This window comes from Notolepis coatsorum (assembly GCF_963971535.1).
Source record: "Notolepis coatsorum genome assembly, chromosome: 13".
In the NCBI taxonomy this organism is placed as follows: domain Eukaryota; kingdom Metazoa; phylum Chordata; class Actinopteri; order Aulopiformes; family Paralepididae; genus Notolepis; species Notolepis coatsorum.
In genome coordinates this window covers 82661048-82676014 of record NC_140177.1, presented here as the reverse complement: position 1 = coordinate 82676014, position 14967 = coordinate 82661048, and the positions used below count along the sequence as shown (strand labels likewise).

The 14967-nt window shown below is 45.9% G+C and overlaps 1 protein-coding gene across 1 annotated transcript in view; it reads left to right on the top strand.

Moving 5' to 3' along the window:
* The window catches only part of tnr (tenascin R (restrictin, janusin)), a gene marked incomplete at both ends in the record, with an annotated part of 302941 nt that overhangs the window by 90432 nt on the left and 197542 nt on the right, over positions 1-14967 (top strand). The window contains 3 exons of the mRNA XM_084327726.1: positions 464-553; positions 2433-2566; positions 3396-3525. Of these exons, the coding sequence (XP_084183852.1) occupies positions 464-553; positions 2433-2566; positions 3396-3525 (354 nt within the window). The remainder of the gene's footprint in view (positions 1-463; positions 554-2432; positions 2567-3395; positions 3526-14967) is intronic.

Below are 14967 nucleotides of genomic sequence, written 5' to 3'. Positions count from 1 at the left end.
TCTCTCTTTCTCTCTCTCTCTGTGTCTCTCTATCTGCCTCAGCAGGCTGAAAAGCTCACTGTAGTCCTATTGATTTGAATCTCTGATCAATTGTGCCGTTGCAGAAAGGTTAGCGCCGATCTTCCGGAAACGTATCGATGTATACGCTTCATAGCTAATGTAAAGTTTAATTGGGTTGTTATGAAAAAACTCATAACAACTTGACACTTTGTGTGTGTGTGTGTGTGTGTGTGTGTGTGTGTGTGTTACCACTTTATTATATCTATTCAGAATGTGTGATGGTTTTCCTGTCATGTTCACAATTAAATAGAAATCAATGAATTCATTATCTGGCTAAGTTCCTCCAATTGTTTTCATAAATCTCCCTTTTTCTTCCCTATTTCCCTCTATTCTCTCTCTCTCCACATCATCACACTCTCCCTCCATCTACACCATCTCTTCTGCCTCTACCTCCCTCCCACAGATTTGCTGCCAGGTACTGAATATGGCATTGGGATCTCTGCCATGAAAGGTGCCAACCAGAGCACACCTGCTACCATGAATGCCAGAACGGGTAAATAAGTGAATTACTGGTTACACTCATACATGGAAGGAACCCAATGATCTATACAAAAGCCACAGATTGAGCAAGTGCCGCAAGGCAGCAAACCACCACTTTCAACCTCAACAATGTCAGAACCTAATTTGCCGCTTTGTCAGTCTAATGTTGCTTGCTGGCGGGCCACCGCCTCCCGAGCAGCCGGTAAAGGCTGTTTTAGCGAAGAACCTTCAGTTAATCAGCCTGCCTTTTTTTCCCTTTTCTTACACAGTTGGACTTTTTTTGCATTTTAAATTATGTTGTTCTTGGGTCAAAAGTTCCAATTAGGCGCTTAGATATTTTTTTGTGGAAAACACTTAGGTCATTAATCTACATTTTCTTTTGTCCGTCTGGTGGAGACTTATTTGATCCCTTATTATGATTTAAATAATTTTTCAAGTCTTATCTGGCAGAGACCCTGACTGGCCTGTACATTTCAAAACATTTAAATGTATAATCTGTAATGCCATTAAACAGCAACCTCTAGGCAAAAGCGCCTCGCATTGTATTGCACTTTGTTTACATATAATTGTTTTGATCTGATGTGTGGGTTGGAGTTAAGTGACTTATTATACTGTGAATTTCTTGAAAACTCCCACCACCCACCCACTTCCAATCCAAAAAAGGTTTTTGCCTTTAAATTATTTAATTTCTTTATTCATAAACCAAGCTGAGATGCAAATCGTGTTCAGTGGATGATTCAAATTGGTCCTTTTTGTGGAGGAGCCCTATATATTATTGTGACACTCAAATTATTCAGGAAAAAACAGCCAATGGTTTTTGTCAGGAAATATATTCTTATATATATATTATGTATATATTATGTTTTTACATGGAGCATGAATACCACAATGACATTGCAACCCCCAAGTATTTGCAATGTCAGACTGTGGCTGAATAAAGCCACAATAAATATTCTGTTGAATATACGAGTCCCCACAGAAGACCATTGAAACTCACAGGCGTAAGGTACGTTGATCATGCCACAATGTGCCTTAAGAAGAACTGACCTAGTGACATTAAACATACAGCAATGCATTTTTAACACTACTGTCCAGTTTAGGTGGGATCCTAAGAGGTTTGCTGCTTCCAACTGAAGCCAACTGACTTGAATTGGAGTGTTGCTGAGAACATTCATGTCATTAGTGTTGTTGTTGTTGGTGTTGTTGTTGTTGTTGTTGTTGTTGTTGTTGTTGTCCCAGTTTACATTTAAATTATAATTTTAAGCATTTAACAGAAGCTCCCATCCAGAGTATCTACAACTAAAGTAACAGGAGCTCAAACTCTAGTATCACCATCATAGCATATAGCTAGAAAAAAAACTGTACAACAAGCATGTACTCTGTGAATAAGAAGCCTAAGATAGACAGTACAGTAGGTTCGTTTTGAATTAATGAATTAATGAAGTAGCCTACAAGGAAGATAAAAAAAAAATCGTTGTTTGTAATAATGTATACATTTTTAGATAGACATTTTGTTTGAAGTGGCCCAATTTCTATTCATTGAGTTTTTGGTGTGTCCATTTTTGGTCCGTTTCTTTGGAAAGCATGTGTGCTGCTTAGGATTCATTTAACTGGGATTTATTGTTGACCTGCCATCTACAGGTACGTGCAGGCCAATTATTAAAAAAAATATACATTTTAAGGATAAGGTAAGGAATCTAAACTTTGTTGTTTTCATTTCTCCCTAACTAGAAAAGCTATGTGGCATTATTTGTGCACACAAAGGAGATTCAAGACACGCTGATCACTCTTCAAATTGCCCTCTGCCTACATACCGGTATTGAAAGTGTACCCTTGGTCTTATATTTTCACAAAGATAATGTTCTCTTCCGGTCTCGTGTCTGTCTTTTCAGGTCTGGACGTGCCCATAGACCTGACTGTGGCGGCGTCGACAGACAACAGCATCAGTCTGATGTGGGGTCTTGTCCAGGGACCCATCGACCACTACAGAGTCACCTACACGTCCTCGTCGGGCATCACCACTGAGGTAACCATTTTAATGATTCGAGTAAAGATTAAAATAAATCATTTAATGAACCCAATGAGTCCCAAATGGGCCCAAATGGGTACCAAAGCTATGTGTAAGTAATTTCATCAGTGCAAAATGTGGTGTATCACAATTACACTTAACTGAGCTTGGGAATGGCTACTGTAGGTCTCCCATATAGTACAGTACAGTATGTCCCAAGCCCATTACCCACTAGATCAGTCGTTCCCAAAGTGAGTGTCTCTCTTATTTCACATTCTACATTTATTTAAAAACAACATCATTATGTTTGACCACATAGCATATGAAAACTACAGATTTAATTACGTCCAATTATGTCCAAACTAGTTTAAACTGATTAAACCTATTGTATATATTGTTTATATTTTAATATGGCATATCATAGGCATATCATAGGACACATTTTTTTTTCTGATATTTTGTCTTAAGTCCATTGGTGAATGAGACCCATTGATCTGATTTCTGGAACCATAGCCTTATTTCCAACAATGATGTTGATAGGTAGAGTTCTTTTTTCAGCAATATCCTGTTCCTCATGCTAGCTCCAGCTAGTCACAAACTAGCTAGCTTTCAGTTTGTACAGACAGAAGCTTGACCCCATTGACTTTGCATTTGTTTGTGGCTAACTACTCTCAACTAGTGTGAGGAACAGGATGGATTGTACTGAGAAAGTATTTTACCACTCGACAAGTAAGTAGAAATAGGGCTAGGGTTCCAAAAATCTGAACTATTCCTTTAAGCAACCTTTTGCGTCCGAGCCCTTGGATTTATTTGAACTCTTTCTGTCTTCAACCCTCCGGTCCTATAGGTCACAGTACCTAAGGATGTGACCACCACCACACTGACTGACTTGGACCCAGGGACAGAGTACACCATCACTGTCGCTGCGCGCAGAGGGAGGCAACAGAGCACTGCTGCTACTATAGACGCATTTACAGGTAAGCCTAATGGACACGTACAGACCATTATTATGGCAGCAATAGTAGTAGCTGTTATTGTAGAATTAAATGGAGTGGGAGATAGTGACAGTGTCACAGGTCAACCTAGATCTGTTAGGGCAGCGGTGGCGGAGCCCAATAGCAGAACACAGGGCGAGAGAGAATGGAGCGTTTTAAGTAGGTTTTAATTCCTTTGGGTACCGAGCAGACAAGGCAGTAGAGAATATACAAGAATGTGCGACTTTGGACTAGTAGTGACTCTTGCTTGAGTTTCTCAGGAACGTCCAGGCAGGTAGTACGTCAGGAGACAGCGTCGGCCGGGAGTGGTGGTCCTGGGCACAGGGAGAACAGAGGTTAGGACATGGCAGGCAGTACAGACAGAGCAGGCAAGGCTGGGTACGTCCTCGTACCTACAGGGTAGATAGGATAACACTGAGACGATCAGGAGCAGGATCTGCAGGGTTGATATCCAGACCGTTGATGAGCTGACGGCTCTCAGCTGGGCTGATAATTGCCAGGTCACAGTGGCAGTGGGCTGATGACTCTCAGCTGGGCTGATAGATGGCGTCGGAAGCTGCCCATATAAGGGTGTGGAAGTAGGTAGAGAAATGGCGGCTCTCGCCATGATTGTGACAAGATCGACCTGTTGTGCGATTTGCGAATCTGATTGGCCACTGACGTTTCTGGTCATGTGACATGTGCGCCCCAATAGCGTGACGAGCTGTGTCTTTGCCCATTTCCGCGTCGAACAGCCTGCAAAGCACCTGGCGTTCTATCGCCATGCTCTAAGACAGGGGTGTCAAACTCATTTTCACAGAGGGCCACATCAGCATTATAGTTGCCCTCAAAGGGCCAAAGACCGTATAAATGTTAATGTAATGTAAAATAAATGTAGCTACTCATTTACATATTGTTAAACATGTTGTTTCTGTATTTATTACTTATTCAAGTTATACATATTGCATATGCATTTGCATAGATGTAAAAATATATGTTAGCCGATGTAATGTTATGAGATCCACCAGCAGGACCCACTGAGCTCTCTGGCGGTTCAGGAGCGCCATCTGGTGGCCGATCGGCGCAATCGCTTAAACAGGATGTGCCATAGAGGTTGTGCTAGACGTCCGTATTGCTTCCGGCCACTCGGTACATGTCCCGTGACTCTGGCTCGTCACGCTACATAGCGATCGATTGCCAATAACTCGATAAACAACATGATTTGGACGTATATACCATTATACAAGCTGGAGATGGACCGGGTAAATCGCCATCCCATAATGATAGAATTTCTACTCTACGATGATCGCCCAACGGCGTGCGGAGACTGGGGTGAGTTTGAGTGTGTAACGTTACCGTCTTCGATACTAACTGCTATTATCAACATTTGACCCACATTAGATGATTGGTATAACGCTGCCCACGGAATTATAAACGCCCCCTCGCCCATCCGGTCAACATCAGATGACGTGTAGTAACTTCTAGAAGTACGTCTAGTTGGAATTTTTTATATCGCGCTGATTGCCATCAAACTGTATTTCATCATCAATATAATGCATTTGGGGCTATATATCACGTTCTGGAGAAAGCTGCAGAAAGAGATGAAAACATACTTATACATTAGACCATACTTTACTATGAATATGTGAATGAAAAAGTTTAACGTTGCTACACAATGAACAATACATAGAGGACTTTGAATGGGCCCTAATAATGGCAATGTAGCAATAGAATTTAAAAAGTTATAGCCCTGCAAAGAAGGGGACTTTCTCCATAGACAAATAGCGCTGGCAATCTATGGTATATCATGAATTTAACCTTAGGCAGCCAAAGTGTTTTTAAGGGGATGCAGACCAGAGAAAGACTTTCGACTTGCTTACATCAGGGTCCCCCATTTTCAATTTGTAATGAAATTGCTATTATGTGTCTGCATGAACACACAACTGTAACTGTACTCAAAAATAACAAAATAAGGGTTGTCTCAGTTCACAACTATATTGGTCAAGTTTTGGGTGGGACTTGTTTGCGTCCCTACAGCTTCTTATTCAATTGAGCGAGATGCTCGGTTATGTCACACAGCCAGTTTGCATCTGACAGTTCAGACAATATTTCTTCAACCCTTTGTTACCTATTCCGCCTGGATCTTTTTTGTATTTTGGGCTGTAAAATTGTCAAAGAATGTCTGAGGAGTAAGTGCTTTTGGCTTTTTTCCTTTGTTACTTCATCAATACCTCAGATGTTCAACATACATGCATGTGTAAGAATGTGTAATAACTAAGGCTGTCAAAGTTAAAGCTTTATTAACGCATTAACCCACAATTCTTTTAACGCCGCTATTTTTTAACCCAAGATTAATGTTTAAAATATATATATTATTTTTATTTTTAATTTTTTTTACCAGAGCTCTTGGGGGCCACATCAAATGACGTGGCGGGCCACATTTGGCCCGCAGGCCATGAGTTTGACACCTATGCTCTAAGACAAACTCTAACCTTAACCAACTTCGAAAGAGTGCCTAAGCTTAACCGTTGAAAGAACTTGCAGTCACGCGATTGGTGCACATGTCACATGACCAGAAACGTCAGTGGCCAATCAGATTCGCAAATCGCACAACTGCGTTGGGTAAAGCATTCACGCGACCTGGACGCATGTAAGACATGTGGCAGTAGGTTCCCAGATGGAGTACACAGACACAGCGGGTAAAAGGAGTGACAACATTTGTATTACGTCAAACAATTAATACATGACAGCAAACTAGGGAAATGTCCCTTTCTTGTTGGTGCAGGGAGCTGCCAAAAGCTCCTCTACCAAATTGGAGGTGTTCGGGTGCCCTGCGGGAGCAAGGGGGAGGCTGACTAGCCCTACTGTATGCCCAGGGTTAGGTGGGATACCACCACCACCATGGAAACCTTGCCTTCACCCATGCTATCGGTTAGCCTGGGACACCCACACACTGCCAACGAGGGGACACAAAAGAGAACGCTGAGTGGAAGCTAAAAGCACTTACCTGGCAGTACCTACCCTATAGCGCTAAAAACAACAAAAGGAATGGGGAAGGAAATGGCACAGACTGGCACAGACTTTAGAGTCTTGTTGAGAAATCTTACTTTTGTTTACATGATATGAAAGTACAGGTTCATAGCTTCAAAATAAGAAGGTATCACTTGTACAAATCGGGCCGGATACTTTTCAATCTATGCCAGTACCGGACCGACAATCTATCTAGGTCGTCCTTGGACGGGCCATCCATCGGTGCTTCCAGTCATTCCGATCCTCCATGCATCTGGCTAGCTCGCCGGTGCTTTCTGTTCCCGCATCTCTCCTGAGTACGTCCACGTAGGTTAACGTGGGACGTCCTCGTGATCGATGCCCGTGTGTTGGTTCCCACAGCACAAGTTTGCTGGTTGGCATCTCATGGTGTCTCTGGCAGTGACCTGCCAGCCTCATTCTCCTGACTGCCACTTTATCGCTCACCTTTAGCACCCCCCCATACAAGTTTGCATTAGTGACATGCTCATCCCTGTTGATGTTGAGCACCACACGCATCATTCTGGTGTAGCACCCATCCAAGGACTTCTGCAGGGTGGGCTTCAAGGTCCAGCATTCACTGCCATACAAAAGGACAGACTCAACTGTTGCATGAAAGAAGTTGAGCTTGATCTGACGGGGGAGGTTGGATTTCCACACACTGGTCATGCCGTTCAGAGCCCTCCACGCAAGCGCCTTCCTCACTTTAAGGTCTTGCTTGGACGAGTTGACCCACGAGCCCAGGTACTTGAAATCACTGACTTCCTTTAGAGCAGACAATGACATCACGCCATCAGATCGATCTCTCCAGAATGTATGAATTAATGTTGCATTATTATTATTTTTTTAATGTAGCCAAGCGTAAATACCCTAACCCTGTCAAAACAGCAGTCAAAGTGTATATTTTCGGCACTACGTTTGTTTACCAATGGTTCTAACTGTTATTAGTGAAATATGAGTTATAGAAATCTCAGGACATCGAGTTGGAAAAAGGATTAACGTGAGGATTTGGTGCAACCTAACTTGAGTGTAGTCTTTTGAGAGAAGAGACCCAGGGCTTTTGATGGGCTTTCGAGTTTCAAAAAATGACACTTCCCAGCTCACGTCAGCACCTGTCAATCATCTGACTTCTTTTTCAGTATTTTTTTCCTCTTTATTTTCGGGATCATATTTCACGGCGGGAACAACCCTGAACATTATTGCCATAAATAGAATGCAGTTAGTTTATCTACCTTTCTGTGAACGTCTCGCAAAAAACGGCGTTGCAATCTGATGAGAAATGCCAGAGAAATGTACATTTAAAAAATGTATTTAACTCTACTTACAGTAGATTTCATTCACAGTTATATTATCATACTGGTCATCGCGTCTCGCTCTTTGCCATTATGAGATAACTCTTATATCCTAGCACATACTGTGCTCATTAACAAACAGTTTGCACTCATGCACGTGACCAGGCCACGCCCCCGCGTCCTGCTATAAGACGCCGGACATGGTCACACTCTGCCTTCCTCTTTTTTTGTTTCCAACATGGACATTGCAGTGCACTTCGTGAACTAGTTGTTATGAAACGCAGGGAGAAATTACACAATGTTAGGTTTTCGCCGGAGGTTCACCAGCCCCTGGAATCTTCTCGGCACATCCTAGCGCATCGGACCTGTCCTGGGGTTCCCTCATCTCGTGACAGCGGATCGAGGGACGTCGCGTGACGGCTAACAGTCGAGCACAGGTAGGGTCTGCGCTGCCAGGCATTAATGCTAGCATTTGTGATACTGCTCGTTGTCCCGTGAGACAGCCGAGTTGTGTATTGGCGCGAGGGGCAGGATATTTGGGTAAACATGGTCGTCATGAGTTGGATGTTTTCCCGGCTATCCTGGAGCGCGCGGCTAATGCTATGATGCTGGGTCACTGTTCCTTTGTTCCCCGCCATGGGCTGTCACCACTCTTCCCTCCTCTTAACTGGTTCATTGCTGAAGGTCAATCAGTGTCTAATGTGGGGGGTTTTGCTGAGGCTTATTTACCCCTTTTACGGGTGGATGGGCTGACAACAGGGCGCAAGGCAGGTGTGCCGTGGCTTGAGGGCCAGGTAGCATCGATCCTTTGCCCTGGCATGGATGAACGGTGTCCCACCCGGAAGCCGATGCCAGAGGGCAAGTCGGCCCAGCAGGTGGCTGTATGGGCTGATGCAGTTTATACCGCCGCAGGACGGAATTTAGCGGCGACCAGTGTCATTGCTCAGTTGACTGCTTTTCTGTCCACAATGGTGTCAGGTAGTGGGGCCTTAGGGCCAGCCGACGTTGAAAACATTGCGCGTGTTTTTGGGGTTATAGAGCTCAGTTCCAAGCTATAACCGCAGGGAGGACCAGGATGCTGTCAACTCTTATTCACAGGCATCTTTGGTTGGAGCAGTCTTCCTTTGAGGAGGCGTAAAGACTTCTTCTCCTCAGGGCTCCCCTCTCCGCAGAGGGACTCTTTGGTCTTTCCGCAGGAGCACGGGCGGTATTTGACCTAGGGCCCACACTGCCTCGCACCGCGCAGCCTCCTCACAGGAAATTCCTTCACTTCCTTTTTCAGGGTGTAGCGTACGAATACCAGAGGCTGCCGTTCGGCTATTCTCTGGCCCCTCGCACATTCACCAAGTGCGTAGAGACCGCGTTGGAGCCTCTACGTCATCAGGGGATACGAGTTATTTTCTATCTCGACGACATTCTGCTCCTCAGCTGGTCGGAGGAGGTCGCCAGGTCTCATACCAGGCTGGTGGTGGAATTCCTCACCAGTCTGGGTTTTGCTGTGAACTGGAAGAAGAGTAATCCTCTTCCCAGTCAAGAGGTGGAGTACTTGGGCTTGGTTCTAAGCTCAAGGCCCATGAGGGCAACCCTCTCAGAGCGACGGCGAGTGGATATTCTCGGCGCGCTCAGGGGGTTCCGTCCTGGCAGGACAGTTACGGCGCTGTCCGTGATGCGCCTGCTCGGTATGATGGCATCTGCTCACTCTGTGGTCCCTCTTGGCCTCCTCTTCATGAGGAGGATACAGAGGTGGTTTTCCAGTATGAAAATAGACCTGGTGAGAGGCAAGTGGAAACGACTGAAGGTTCCCATGTCAATACTGGGGGATCTCGACCACTGGGGGAGGACTGGTACCCTCACCAGCGGGATCTCCATGGGCTGCAGGCTGTCACACGTCACGGTCTTCACCGACGCCTCCCTCACGGGATGGGGGGGGACGTGTCGGACCAACGCAGTAGGGGGCAGCTGGACGTGCCATGCTACCCGGTCTGCACTGCATATCAATGGGTCTCATTCTCCAAGGACTTACGACAAAAAGGGCTTTCTCTTAGGGCCATTTGAGAAGTTTTCGGGCCAATTTTGGGATTCACCAACCATCCCAATAAAACATATATAATTAATATTATATTATAATATATTGTCTATATTCATGTCTTGCCCGAAAAGGTCTCAAATGGCCCTAAGGGAAAGCCCGTTTTGTTGTAAGTCCGTTGGAGAATGAGACCCAATGTGTTGGAATTGAAGGCGGTCCTTCTGGTCCTCAAGCGGTTCGGCCACCTGGTGGTGGGCGAGCATGTGTTGGTCAGGACGGACAACACGACGACAGTGTCGTATGTCAACAGACAGGGTGGAGTACGCTCCGTCTGTCTGCACCAGGCGGCGGTCGAGCTCTGGCTATGGGCGTCTCTCAATCTGTGCAGCATGAGGGCGCTCCACATCCCTGGCAAGGAGAATGTGGGTGCAGATGTGATGTCGCGGGCGGTCCTCATCCCGACGAGTGGGGACTACGTCCAGACATAGTCAGACAGGTCTGGGACCGGTTCGGGGAAGCCACGTGGATCTGTTTGCGAGCAGACAGTCTCACCAGTGCCCCTTATGGTTCTCGTCAGTCGGGGGGACAATCCTCCCCTGGGGGTGGATGCCTTCTCGATGTATCCATGGCCGCCCGGGATTCTGTACGCGTTCCCCCCCATACACCTGATAGCTCAGCTGTTGGAGCGGATACGTTGGGAGCACAGGACCTTGATCCTGATCGCGCCGGACCGGGGCATGGCTGTATGGTTCCCGGTCCTGATCCAGCTCTTGGTAGCCCCACCGTGGCCTGTTCCTTGGTCATCGTGGGCCCTCTCTCAGGCACACGAATCTCTGTGTCTGTTCCCTGTTCTGGGACAGCCACTGAAGATTTGGCTGCTGAGGGGGTGAGTCTGGAGGGGATGGGTCTTGACCCTTCTGTGGTCGACACCATCCGAAACGTGCATGCTCCCTCCACTATCGCGGTTTTCCGCGGGTAAGTGGCGTGCTTTTCAAGAGTGGTGTAAGGTGGGGGGCTGGGATCTGGTGTCCTGCCCCCTGGACGCTGTCCTTTCCTTCCTTCAGTCTATCTTGGGTAGACTGTCGGCCTCGACGGTGAGGGTATACGCCGCAGCTATATCCTCTTGTCATGTGGGTTTTGAGGGCGGTACGTTGTTCAGCCACCCTCTTGTGAAACGTTTCCTGCTTGGCGTCTCAAGCCGGTGGAACGTTCTCTGTCTCCGAGTTGGGACCTCCAACTGGTCCTGGGCCGGTTGTCGGAGGCCCCGTTTGAGCCTCTTGAGCAGGTGTCTTTGGAACAGCTGTCTTCAAGACTGCGTTCCTGCTGGCCATCACCTCCGCTAAGCGCGTGGGTAAGCTCTGTGCTCCCTCGGTGCGGCCTGAGTGCCTGTCTATTCGTGCCAATAGTGGTGCGACTCTGAGGCCTAATCCAGTCTTTGTGCCAAAGAATATCCGAAGCTCTTTTCGCTCCAGGGATATTGTGATTCAGGCGTTTCAGCCGCCTCCTCACGCTAGTGGGTTAGAGGCGAGCCTTCATCCGTCGTGTCCTGTCCGTGCTTTGGGGGTTTACCTCAGTCGGACGCAGGATCTCAGGTCAGGTCACAGGTCACCAGATCAACTGTTTGTTTGTTACGGTGGCCCTCGCGCAGGTAAGGCACTGTCCAAGCAGCACATGTCATATTGGTTGTGCGAGGGCATTGCCCTTTGCTACACGTTGGCTGGACAGGTCCCCCCTGGGGGTGTCAGGGCGCACTCCACTCGTGGAGTGGCGGCCTCTGCCGCCTTGTTAGGGGGGGGAGAGGTGGAGGACATCTGTGCTGCGGCCTCCTGGTCCTCCCCGGGTCCCTTCGTTAAGTTTTACCTCATGGACATGACTGGGGGTTCTGTCTTCCAGGCGGTTCTGAGGTCTGGGACCTCCCCTGCGTCCCGCCAGTTGGTGGGCTAGCAGGGGTATGTGGGTGTGTGCCACGGGTGCTGTGTCACACGTGGTCCCGCCTGTACTGTGCGTTTTTAGGGGTCTTTGGTTCCCCAGTTTTCCGCACTTTGGTGGAGTTGACTGCCACCCCCCCTTCGTTAGGACGGGCGGGTGGATGGGACTCCCCTCCTCCCTGGTAGTGGGGCTTACGGGCCCTCAGGGGGTACACTTGTCGGGTCACGCGTCCGCTCTGTCCCATATCTCATAATGGCAAAGAGCGAGACGCGATGACCAGTATGATAATATAACGAAAGGTTATCCTATAACCTAGTTATATGAATACTGGCAGAGCGTCTCGCTCTTAGTGCCCTGAGGTCCCTTGGTTGGGTTTTCAATGTTGGAAACTTTTTTTCCGAGGAAGGTAGCGTGTGACCATGTCCGGCGTCTTATAGCAGGACACGGCGTGGCCATGGCCTGGTCACGTGCATGAGTGCAAATTGTTTGTTCATGAGCACAGTAGGTGCTAGGAGAGAAGAGTTATCTCATAATGACAAAGTGCGAGACGGTCTGCCAGTATTCATATAACTAGGTTATAGGATAACTGTAACTGAGGGGTACAATTCCCTGACTGTATTAATCAAGTATTAGTATCATTAAACTACTACCGTCTTATGTACATTACTGGCCGTACCGTACACAGGTATATCAGATGAGAACTTCTCCACAATAACACGGTTTCCACACAAATACTCGTTTAGAATATTTATTACATCAAAGGTGGGATATTACATTACTTGAATGCGCTTATAAGGCAAATCGAATGTGCATAGGCAAATCAATAATGAATGTTAGGAATTATCTATGGTACTCAAGGGGGATACTGGAGATACTGAAAGGGGGGTACTACCGGTTGTAAGCCAGCAGGGGGAGGCAATGCTCTATACAAAGTCAAGGGTCCACGGAGGCGATATCACCCCTGTGTCAGCGGGGAAAGCAGCAGCTGTAATCCTAGGGTGCGCGCCGCAGATGAAGCCGTGGAGTCTCTGCTCCGACAGAGACGGGCTCGAGTGATGTCCTCACGGGCATGTGTAGATCTCCCAGCAGTGGGGTAGACGGTTCTCTGCTCCAGCAGCCACAGTCAAAGCAATGAAGAATAATAATCCTTGCCGGAAAGTGGCTCTGCAATCACCGGTGTAGGTATCCTCCGTGGTGCGCGGTGGTCCACGGTTGAACTTGACGTTACTACTATCCTATTTGCACGCGGCTATAAGTGCTCTATGTAGACGCACAATTACTCACTCCACGTGGTCTTTGACTCGTAATGAAGGCTTTTACTAGTAAATAGCGAACGATACGTTAAACAAACGTAGTAGGATAAACACGACTCTATTTGAGGCAATACGAGCCTACTCTACCGCACGTTGCATGGTGGGTGAGACGTCACTTGGATAACTGGAACTGAACGAGACTGAACGGGACAAGGGACTAAGAGGAATTCTACATTTCTTGCGCCCTATTTATATGCACGGTGAACAAATAGTACCATTCGTATTTCGGTAGCCGTATTCCTACGCGGAACCGGGGCTAGTTGGGACATGTTCGTCGGCAGCTTTCAAGTCGGCTCTAGGGGGTAAGTCACTGACGCCAGGTCCTGGTCCAATGAGAGAATGAACTATTATGGGCTGTAGGCTAAAGGGATATTCCGTGCATATGTACAAAGAATATACAAGGGATATCAAACGACATACAAGTACTATTCAATATATATCCATAAATAAATATATATATTCGGTTTAATCTGACCCTTTGTAACAATAACCTTTCGTTTTTGCTGCACGCCTGGTGATACTAAATCCAGATTGAACTCTCCCATTGGAAAGGGAAGATGTGGCCCGATCCATAGATGTGCAACTTGGCCATAATAAGGTCATTTATAGGCCTGATATTCTATATTATATAATCATATTTCAAATTGCATGTGTCCAGATGGAATAATTCAGTACTGTATCTACAAAACCTTCTGTTTAACCATGATGATTTTTGATGAGCTTGTTTTGAGCCAGAAACCTTCAAAAGCTTGGAGCCGTTTCTGTTAACAATGCTTGCTGAACTATTTTACACAAGGGCCTTTGCAATACACATAGCTGGTTCTGCTGGATGGTAGTTGGGTTGGAAAATGCTGGATTGGCATTGTAGAGGCTTCCATAACCGTTGCAGGTGATGTGTAGAAACAAGATGCCGTGGAGCATGAGACCTCCTGTGGGAACTGGGTCTGCCATTCAGTGTCTGCTTCCTGGTTTTATGCCCAAGGTTCAAGCTAGTGATATCATCATTCTCCTCCTAGGCAGCAGAAGGAGGGGCCGGCACACAGCATAACATCCACTAGTTATACTGTACAAACAATAAGCCCACCACCTCTCCCCAATTAGTTCACTTCCATTGCCACGGCTGCCTCTCATCTGGCAATCATGCCAATGTTCTCAGTTATCCTTTGGCACATAAATTATATATGTCATAATGGCCGTTCACACAGTCTTGGAAAATACTCAAAAAACAATACAAAATAATTATGTCAACCAGTGACAATAGCAGAACACAGCTGCTGCCATGGATACTTTCACAAGTAATTGTATAACAATGGTAGTAGTGGTACTAAATATACCGTAGGTATAGGGTAGTAGTAGTAGTAGTTATAGTAGTAATAGTTGTAGTAATAGTAGTAGTAATACTAATACACAATCACTGTAGAAGCAAGGAAAGGGAAACAGTGGAGGACTAAGCTACTATAAACTTTACTAATATGTCTTGTAATAAGTAATAACTAATAAGTAATTTTTATTGTAGTAGTAGTAGTAGTAGTAGTAGTAGTAGTAGTAGTAGTAGTAGTAGTAGTAGTAGTAGTAGTAGTAGTAGTAGTAGTAGTAGTAGTAGTACAGTAGTATATTAGTACTAGTTGAGTAGTAGTAATAGTAGTAGTAGTAGTAGTAGTAGTAGTAGTAGTAGTAGTAGTAGTAGTAGTAGTAGTAGTAGTAGTAGTAGTAGTAGTATAGTAGTAGTAATACTAGTAGTAATATAAGTAATAGTAGTAATATAAGTAATAGTAATAGTAGTAATATAAGTAATAGTAATAGTAATAATATTAGTACTAGTAGTAATAGTACTAGTAGTAGTAGTAGTAGTTTGATT